This window comes from Lampetra planeri, chromosome 3 (genome assembly GCF_965212315.1).
Source record: "Lampetra planeri chromosome 3, kcLamPlan1.2.h2, whole genome shotgun sequence".
Lineage (NCBI taxonomy): Eukaryota > Metazoa > Chordata > Hyperoartia > Petromyzontiformes > Petromyzontidae > Lampetra > Lampetra planeri.
Window position 1 is genome coordinate 23,391,214 of NC_136109.1, and position 10,148 is coordinate 23,401,361.

At 45.9% G+C, this 10,148-nt stretch overlaps 1 protein-coding gene across 1 annotated transcript in view; it reads left to right on the plus strand.

The window, feature by feature from the left end:
• Positions 1-5,250, plus strand: part of LOC144741623 (calcium and integrin-binding family member 2-like) — a 41,955-nt gene extending 36,705 nt beyond the window's left edge. The window contains exon 5 of the mRNA XM_078624128.1: positions 1,909-5,250. Within this exon, the coding sequence (XP_078480254.1) occupies positions 1,909-1,930 (22 nt within the window). The 3' untranslated portion in view covers positions 1,931-5,250. The remainder of the gene's footprint in view (positions 1-1,908) is intronic.
• The last annotated feature ends 4,898 nt before the right edge of the window (positions 5,251-10,148 follow it).

A 10,148-nucleotide genomic window follows, 5' to 3' on the forward strand; every position in this document is an offset into this window, starting at 1 on the left:
CCCTAGTGGCGATGTTTACACACCGCACCAGGTACTCATTTGAGGCTGAGTCGACCTAGGGGAGGCCCAGGACCGGTTCAGATAATCATCACTGGTGTTGGTCTTGAGCAGAAATCGAACTTGGGTCGCCGTGTTGGTAGCGCAATGCACTAACCGCTACACTACAAACATATACACACATAGGGATTTTTGTTCTAAAATATTTCAACAACACTTAATTGCAGAAACACAATTACGCACCCACATGAAACATAATTAAAAAAATATTCTTGAAGGATATATCAATTGTCGTTAAGCTGTGATTGAGGGAAATAAAAAAAATGGCATCAACTTTAGGGACAACTCTTACTCATTAACTGCTGCGCATATTTACGAAGATTTCTTCACCACTTAAATGAATTGTGCACTGTAACAGTTCGCTTCTCGTGTTGTGCTAGATTTCAGGCTATGCGAGTAGCTTTTGAATACATTAAGGGGCTGATTAAATTACGGCTGCTGATTAAATTCATAAAGCGTTTTCACGTTTGCCTCCGATGTCCACGAACGATGCGCGATATGCCGAGCAGCGCAGCATCCGCAGCGAAATCCGCTCAGCTGTGGTTTAAAAACACCCACGTAGGATGTCGCCTCATTTCTTATTTAGATCGCTCCCATGAAAGTATTCGTGTAAGCCATTTTGTTGCGAGCGCGCGCCGCGCTTGCAAAGAAGTTATTTTCAAATTTGTGTGCGTGGTATTATCTTGGCAAGAGTCAGTCACTAAAGCACTGCCTTTCGAATTAATCGAATTTCCACGTGAGTGACATTACAGCCACGGAGAAAGCAAAAGTCATAAATACCTTCCCACCTCGCAGTGTCAAATCCCACACTCGATACCACGAGTCGTCTATAGCAGGGGTCCCCAACCCCCGGGCCACGGTCCGTCACCGGTCCGTGGCCTGTTAGGAACCGGGCCGCACAGCAGCAGCAGGTGAGAGCGGTGAGTCCGCACGTGGCCCGTCCCCATTATTTAATTATTTACCACTTCCATCCAGAGGTCGCAAACGGGTTTTGATTCCTTACCCGTACCCGGCCGCACCAGGGTCGCAAACGGGTATCCGTACCCGGCCGTACCCGTACCCTACTCGTACCCGGCCGGGTACCTGATTGCGACCTCTGGGATGAAGCCATGTTGCAGGCGCGGCTGGGTTGATTCTAGGAACTTGAATTGTGAGAAGAGACAAGACGTTGGGAAATGAGTGACAAACAGTTACTCACCAGTGACTCACGGCTTACCCGTACCCGTACCCGACCGCATCAGGGTCGCAAACGGGTACCCGTACCCGGCCGGGTACGGGTAGCCGGGTATCGGGTAGGGTACGGGTATCGGGTACCCGGTTGCGATCTCTGCTTCTATCCGCACCTCTTTCCCGCACTGCGCACTTGTCTCAGTCACAGTGTTGGTAAGCCCACAAGCTGCTAACCCCTAATAGCCAAAATGAGTAAAAAAACAAACGTCGCTGGAGAGCTTCTTTGAAAAGGGGGAAAGACCCAATGATGACCCCCCCCCCCCGGTCCGTGAAAATTTTTTTACACGAAACTGGTCCCTGGTGCCAAAAAGGTTGGGGACCCGCTGGTCTATAGCATGCCATGCCTCCTTACGCGTGGTGCTGTTTGGAAATGTATCCCATGCATATTTAAAACACCAGCTCGATGTGCTCCTTTGCTTAATTAATTTTACGTTGCTCTCTGACGGGTTGTACCGCATGTTGTTCGGCATGATGTCTGAAGTTTCGGGACATGTGCTAAGGAAGCTCGCAGCACATGGTGCGAAACGTCGGACCCGAAAACACATTGGAGACCTGTACAGCACAACTGCAAAAAATTCCTATGCGGTGGTATAATATTTGTGTAATTTTTGTTTTCAACAGCACATTCCACATACGGATCTGACGGCGAGATGTTTATTGACAAGAAAAGAGTGTATCCCAGAAGCCTCCACGGGAGAGGTCGTGCCCCCCACAAGTTCCCCCCAGGTAATTAACCCCCCCGCCCCTGCCGGCTGCTGCCGATGACCTCCGACCTGGATGTGGTGGCATCAGCTGATGACCCCGTGACCTTCTGGGATGGCCCACAGCCTGGGCGGCTCGACTCAGCATCTCGCTTCCACCAGCTCGATTTAAAGAGAGAGAGAGAGAGAAGCTTTAAGTGCTGTCTGAAGCGTAATGCGTGAAGAACTATTACTGTACATTTTTGGGCCTGGTTGACACGTGGCCATTCGTCATGTTCAAAAGCACCACTTGCAAAAAAAAGAAGAACGATGAAAACAATATGGGTCTTTTTTTTGAAAGCATGTTTTTTTCTTTTCTTGGTATGCTGCAAATGTCATGCGAAATGCAAAGGACTACGCGTTACGAACACCGCGCCAGCTTTTAGACCGAGTCACCAAAACGGACATCGTCGTCGCGTCGATTTTTTTATTTTTTACCGGGAGGAGCAACGTTTTGTTTTTCTTTTTCGGAAGTGCCAAAAGCGGGATTGACGAGGTTCACAGATTTAGGCTAATGGGCTCCCCGTCTCTGCCGCAGTGAAATCCCTAATGGAGACTGAATGCCAACGCCATCCGCTGCTGCCGAGCTCGCAATAGACGAACGCTCCTCCAATCAGCCAGAACTGGCAGTCGGGAGAGGGAGAAGAGACCCGTGCAACGGATGAGGCACGGCATGTCGGGCTTTCCTCCGCTTTATTTATCAGCCATTTGCCCAATTGCCATTTCTTCCCCCACCCCCCATCGCCCGATGGTTATTTAATTCTTAATACGGGGCGGGGAGAGAACCTCACCCTGATTTGTTTCCTGAGACAGGGGACACAGTAAAAGGGCTTTGTAAACTAGATGATATGCTTCTGAAGGTTTAAAACTATATATATATAATATAAAAACATACAAAAATAAAGACAGGATTGTTTTACCGCAAGTACAACAATACGGTTAATGGGGTTTTTTTTTGTCTCGACTTACGGACGTGAAATCAATTTTATGGAATTTACTCAAATGATTCAACGAATGTGAAACGGTGTGTGTGTGAGAAAGTGGGACATGTAGGGTGCGCCTCTGAAGTTGGCATAGCGATGCCACTGGCGTTGTTAGGCCCGTCCCAAAACAAGGCATTCGAAACCAGAGACAGTTCGTGTCCATTTGCACAATTGTAGCAATGTGCATCGAATATCGGTTGTTGGTATTAAGATTGTTTACTTAAACACACTGTTGAATGAAAAGAAACGTATTTCAATCTCCTAACCTTGAAAGGGGTTTGTTTTTGGTTTACAATGCCACTTTGGTGGATGGTACAGATCAAATGTGTGTAAGTCACGCAGATGGTTGGAAAGTTGATACATTTTTATTTTATTTTAGGATCCATTTGTATCCGTGGTGCCAGATGTGCTAAAATCCAGCAAGATGAAAGCCAGGAGCATGAGAACACACTGTCAGAGGCCCGAGTCAATCACAACCTTTGTTTAAGTGCAGACATTTTACAGGAAGCGTGCAATCACATTTTTCCTTCCGTCGAAGCACAGCCCACGCCGACTCCAGTTCAAGGAGATGCCGGGCTCCACTACAGATATTTAGTGTCACACGACCACGTGCCGACATTTCAACGCACAATTGGCATGCGGCCGCAACGTCCTCCCACCGAACGACCAAACTGAAAGCGCTGCGGCGTTTGAGTCGGAACCGGGCACCGCCCGAGTGCTTGCTGCATTATGTCACATCACCCTCCAGCATCATCAGCCATCATCAGCCTTGGTTAACGAAGGCCTCCCCAAGTCGACGCCACGTCTCATTATCCCGCGACATAACAGAATCCAGCTCGCGCCTGAACTGATTTAGTCGCTCCATCTGCTGGACGTGCTCTTGGACGCTTTTCATTCCTCGGCTTCAGTCATCTCCTCCACAGTGCGATTAATCAACCACCTTCACACTTTACCCAAAATGTGGACAACCTCAAGTGGAATTTCCGTGTGCCCCATCGCTGTTCTTCTCGCACTTCTTGTCGCGGCGCTTGAGCTAATGTTCTTGCTGCTTTAATTACGGCAATTTATGCAATTGCATCGTACTCATTCACTTACATTGTTTTGGAAATTGACAAAATCGCAAAAATGCCGCGTAACAAGTAGACGTTTTTTAAAGACGTAACAAAGGACTCATTTGATGTGATTGCAGCTCCTGCAAAATTGTGATGAACTCGAGAAAGCGGATGGTCATTCATCCAGGGATCGATTTCTACTCAGTTTCTTCCGACAATCATTTCCAACTTTATTTAGCCAGTTATTCCCACGCATAAACATCAATTGCTGGATACTGTAACCTGTGCCAAGACTTCTGCTCAAAGCGCTCGTCGCGACGCAGAGTTGGGATTTTGCACGCGCTGCTTAAAAAGCTTTTGCATTACGCTTCCGTTGAATTTTCCAACCTTTCCATGAGATCCTGTGACATTTCGTACGAATGTAAAAGAGGAAGATGCGTATAGTTTTGTTAATCGTGCGGTCTATCATCGATAAACAAAAATAGTGTGCCTGGAAAGTGCCAATTAGGTCATGGTTTGCTTGAGGATTATTACGGAGAAGGGCTTTAACTGAAAAATAAGCAAAAAAATACTAAACAGATAGAGGTTTTCAATTACTATTGTACCTATTTCCTTCTAAGTGAATCGTTATATTAGATACGTAAGTAAATATGTAGTTACGACAGAATAACACGTAGACGTACACATTTTTACCAAATAAAAAATATATAATCTGCCGAGCAATAAGCAATTATAGAAAGAAACAACTGTAGAACTCTTGAACAAAACACGATTCCCGTTAACCACAGCCGCGCTGCATTTTCTACGAAAGTTCGCTCGAAAGCCTCCACCACCACAACAAGACGACGCTTTCGAGTCCTCTCGCAGCGCGACGAAGCAGGGCGCGAGCCCAAACTCGCCGGCCACTCGTCCGGCTGGCGCTTGCGTCCACCGCGCACCGTTCGTATTAAAACACGGGGAAGAGGGGGGGGGGGTGTGGACACGCGACCCTGCCAACTGGGCCACTCGTTGAGTCTAACGCCGTTTTTTTTTCCCACGGCCACCGAGCAGGCGAAGCCGGCTCCTTATTCGTGAAGCTGGAAAATTGTTGGCCCGGCCAAGCCCAGGTTCCCACAGCAGCGTTAACCTGGGCCGACCCAACACTCAGCCAGCTTTGTAAGTGGACCCAGTAGCTCCCTTTTCAGAAGTGACCTGCATGCTTTTAGTCGCTGCAGAGGATATGCAGCGGGGGGGGGAGGGGGGGGGAGCAGCAGGAAGGGGTCAACCCCCACTGACGCTCGTGACCCGAGAAGCGTCGGCGGCACGTATCGAATCTGTATCACTGTCGATCCTGGGCCACCCGTGCGTCATTCCTGGGCCACCGAGCCCTGCTTGCCGTTGGTCGTGGAATCGCAACAACAGGACCCTGTGCCGATGCCTCGCCGTCCGTTAGCACAAACCCTCTCCGCACGTCTTTCTCACCGCGGTCTTTGGCTGCTTTTGGGTTTTTTTCAACCTCCCTCCGCGGGCGACTTCCATCGCAACCCTGGCCCTGAGCCCCCCCCTCCGCTCCATCACCCGCCCTCTGGTTTGTGGATGCATGCGAGCGTCAACGTGTTTCTTGAAAAGTATTAAAGGGGACGCAATGGCATTAAACTTACACGAGGGACTGTTTTTTTTTTTACGACACGCGAGCGGGTGGCCAAAAACGCACTCGCAATTTCACCGAATTAACGCGCATATTTCATCGAATCTTCGCGTCCCGTCCGTCGAACGATCACGCATTCGTCGCACAGATGGCAGAGGTGTCTGTGTGTAATGACTCTGAGCGAGGGTCATTTTAATATTCCATTCTAAACAGTTTCTTTTTGACCACCCCTCCTCACACGACAGCCAAACGCACGCCCCGTTTTAGAGTTGACTCTGCGTGCCCACTCAATGCCAGCCGACTACGATGTCTCCGTGTCGCTGGGTGGCGAGGGGAGGGCAGCTTCTCTGCTCGTTAGTTTTTGAGGGAATGCTGTTTGCTTGAAACGCATTGGTTATAGACCATGCCGCGCACTTGCCTGGAGCAATCGAGTGGTTTGCAAGCTGTCCTCGGGCATCCAACGTCTCCGCACGTTACATGGAATGGGTGTGCACGGTCAAATTTGTTCTCAGCGTGGTGATATTTATCCGCAGTGTGCATCCTCTTTGGTTCATTAAAACTGTCTCCTGTGCAATTGAGATTTATTTTTTCCCATATGCATATAAATATTAAATTACAGTTGCATGCAGTGCACATTGCATTATAATATGTCAAGGTCGGTACTAGCGTTGAGAAAAAGACTGCGAGACATGCTAAGTCTTGATTTGAAGCTTTCGTGACTGCAGGAATCCATACTCTTTGGTTCTTTCGGTAAAGTCACGTGGGTAGAAATCTGTGTGGGTGGCTTTCCTGTAGACAGAGTGTCCCAACGAGCCGTCAGGTCATTTCTACCTGCGCGACTTTACCGAAAGAACCAAAGAGTATTGACATGCGAAGGTTGGTCAATGTAAAGCGATGGGCCTTCGAGGTCCCTGTAAGGACTGGAGAACCACCGCTATAAAAAAGAAATACCTTTTTTTTTATTTTAAGAAGTTGTTGCGGTGAATTTGCAAGAAAGAAAGAAAACGAGTTCTTATTCACGCGTAACGATGCTGTTGTGTGCAGGTCACTTCCCTTGTCAGATATAATGAATGACGTCTTGCTGGGGTTCAGTGTTCAACTAGAAACAACGATCATTTGTATTTATTGCAGACAAGTTTTGATACGAATTTAGAAAAGTACTGTTGTCAGGCCGCGATATTTTCAGTGTATCTGGGCAGTACCTATTTTTGGAAGAAAAAAATATGCACATGCTTTTGTTTCTGTCTGCATCTTTTTGCTAAAATAAAGACTTTTGGCAATTTTTTGGCCACAATTTATGCACCCTGTTGTTGTCGTCGTCGTCATCGTCGTCGTATCTGACCGTCACTTGCCACGGTCTAAGAAGACAGATCGAATACTTTTCAGCATCACACAGTGATCCACGTGTGCACACGTACAGCCCGCTTGTCAATGTAGTGCTGAACGAGGGCCTCCCTCGTCCGGGTTACTTTGAGCACGCTTCACCACGCTGCTCGGTGGGCGCGTTGGTGAAAGTCGCGGAAGGACGCAACAACAACGCATTTTCTGCACTGCCTTCTACTACCCACAACGCCTACGACCAGTGCCGGATTATCCGAGTAGCAAATTTAGCTACATATGCGACCGGGGCCCCCCACTTTCAAGGGCCCCGCGCTAGATTCTTTCAAGCTATCAATTACGGTTCAGTGACTCTGCACTTGCTCTATTACTATAGTACTATACTGCCTTCAACTTTTATGAACGACTGGGTGTTTAAGGTTAGCGATTTGTCGTATTATCTGGCCGTATAGCAAATGAAAAAATACAATAACTTTACTATGCAAGTAAAAAAGTTGTGTTTTAATATGTATGTGTTTTTTTATCTATTTAGGGCCCCTTTATAACATATGCTACAGGCCCCACACTAGCTTAATCCGACACTGCTTATGACACCTGGCTTATGCATGCTTATGGCCAAATGCAAGCAGTGTCCAGGATTAACCCCGCTTAGCCTCCAAAGTCTGATGTGGATTGGGTGACAGGCACTCATTAACGCTGCATTACAAGGTAAAATATAGAGGATGCTGAGGTCATTGAGAGCAGTTGCACCGCTGAGTAGCTGCATTTTGAATCCGGGCATCCACCTCTGATTGAACCAGCTTCTCAAGAGTAATTAGTGTTCCTCAGCCTGGTCACTAATGACTGCAGTGACCGTATCTGCATTCCGGCTACGAGAATTATTAACAAATATTCACTCCATTGCCACGTGATGCATCTGAAGCGGGACATACAGGAGAGAGTTTACTTTCTTGCAAAGTTTTCTTCAATGGTGGGAACTTAATTGTTCAATTTATATTTTAGCAACCGTCAAAACGTTCTGCTGAGCCTATAACTTTTTGGAGACACATATACAGCGACATCGCTGGCCAGCTGTCTCTCGCGCAAAATTAAGTTTAATATTAACCGAACTGCTAACGCGTTAATAATTACGACGGGAAGTGTGATCTCATACAAAACATATTTCAAGGCAGTTGACGGCTAAGCATTTATAGTTTACGGCGTTGGTCATTACCCTATAAACGAAAGGCCCATCCACGTTCAACAATAATGAACAAATCAAACGGGAACGCAGCAATGCCTGCATCAGCGTCTGGCTGGAGGTAGTAGTAATAGCACGTGGGTTGTAACCTCACGGTACAACTTGAGACCTTCACGATAGTCCTGGTCACACGGCTGAGCGGTAGAGCATTTGCCGCTTGCTGCCATTGGTTCTTTGGTGGATTAAATTCGGCGGGGGTGCACTGACCATGAATGTGCACCTTCAGCTTTCACAGTGATGTTTTTTCAAGAAGAATACAAATACTAATAATAAGTAGAAGAATTAGAACTAAGAATAACGAATAAAGACTAAGAATAAAGAATAAAGAACAATAATAAAGAATAAAAAATAAAAATAAGAATAAAAAAATTCACCCGTAAAAACAAAGTTTTTCACTATAAATCCTTTATATGCGTGGCGGCTAGAGTCCTCTCGTCCTCTGGCTTGAGATGGCTGCCACCTATGGGTCAGATGATTGCCTGCCACCTTTAAGCAATTGGTAATTAAATATAATTTATTTTTTCCTAAAAAGTGTAACATTTTGGAAAAAAAAAATTCACGAAAATAAATTGTCACGCACAACGAGTCTGTGTGCAAAATGTCAGCTCGATTGGATCACAGGAAGTGGGTTAAAAAACGAGCGAAAGATTTGCACGGTCGTAAGCGCGCAAGCAAGTGAACTTAATATAAAGGATTTAAAAATAAGAAGAATGAAGAAGTGCTGGCGTCGCGGTCCACATTTGCCATATGTGAAAATCTACTTGCAGATTACTTTGCTGAATTAGGTAAAACTATAGAGCAAATTTGCATTGCACCCGACTGGCAGACTACAAAGTCTGCTGTAAGAATAGGGTGAAAATCAAATACATTAATTTATTATAATTTATATGATTATTATTATTTGCAACAAGAGTGCAAATTCAAATGTAACATGTGCTTCATTGGTGCAAATGCATAACTCACAATACGCTGTGAATACATGTTTTTATCATCCTCGCCCAAAGTGTATTTTTAAAATACCATAACCCTCACGTATATTTGAGGGTGAACGATGGCGCAGTGGTGAAGCACACTGCGCTATGAACCTGGCAACCCGTGTTAGATTCTTGGACACGACCTATGTCAGTGACGCGTGATGTCTGGAACTATTCTGGATCCCCCACCACCCCGCCCCCGCATCACCAACCTCCACTGACCAGCACGGTGAAGTATGGTTAAATACCCCCGATGATCGGCATGGCGCGGTGACACCTTCATTCCAGCAGTTCGTTCAGGAAAGGCTCAAGATAAATAGATAACATCTGTTACACGCTCTGTTCTCCCATAATTTGGAACACCTTTACCCGTGAACAAGATTAATACTAACTACATTTCTCTCAGTAGTTATTTTAATTGTATATGTTTATTTAAACCTACAACCATCATGTTCCTTTTGCACCTATTCCATAGATTCATTTGAGAGTGTTTAATTGTGTTGTTTCTGTCAGCTTACCGTTACGTAATGTTTTTATTGGAATTCGATTATTTGCCCTGCCTTCCAGCAATGCCATCTCATAAATGAGGTTTTTATTTTCTGTGATACCTCAATAATCCAAGTGGCAAAAACACCGTAAGCAGATTAATCAACTCCTCCGCACAGCCCAAGCATCGTCATCTGCAAGTTTTATAAGGTCGCAAGCGTTAAAGAATTTGAAGGTCACTGGCTAAAAAAGCCGAACTCTTATTCACTTTGATAACTTTAGTATTAAAATTACATTTGAAATTACATGTAATACTCAAGAATTTATGCAAGGCAAGACAGTTACACTACACACAAAAAAGTCTAAAGGGTTTCTCAATCGAGGCTGGGGTAAATACTCATTTCCTACTTACAGCCCTGAG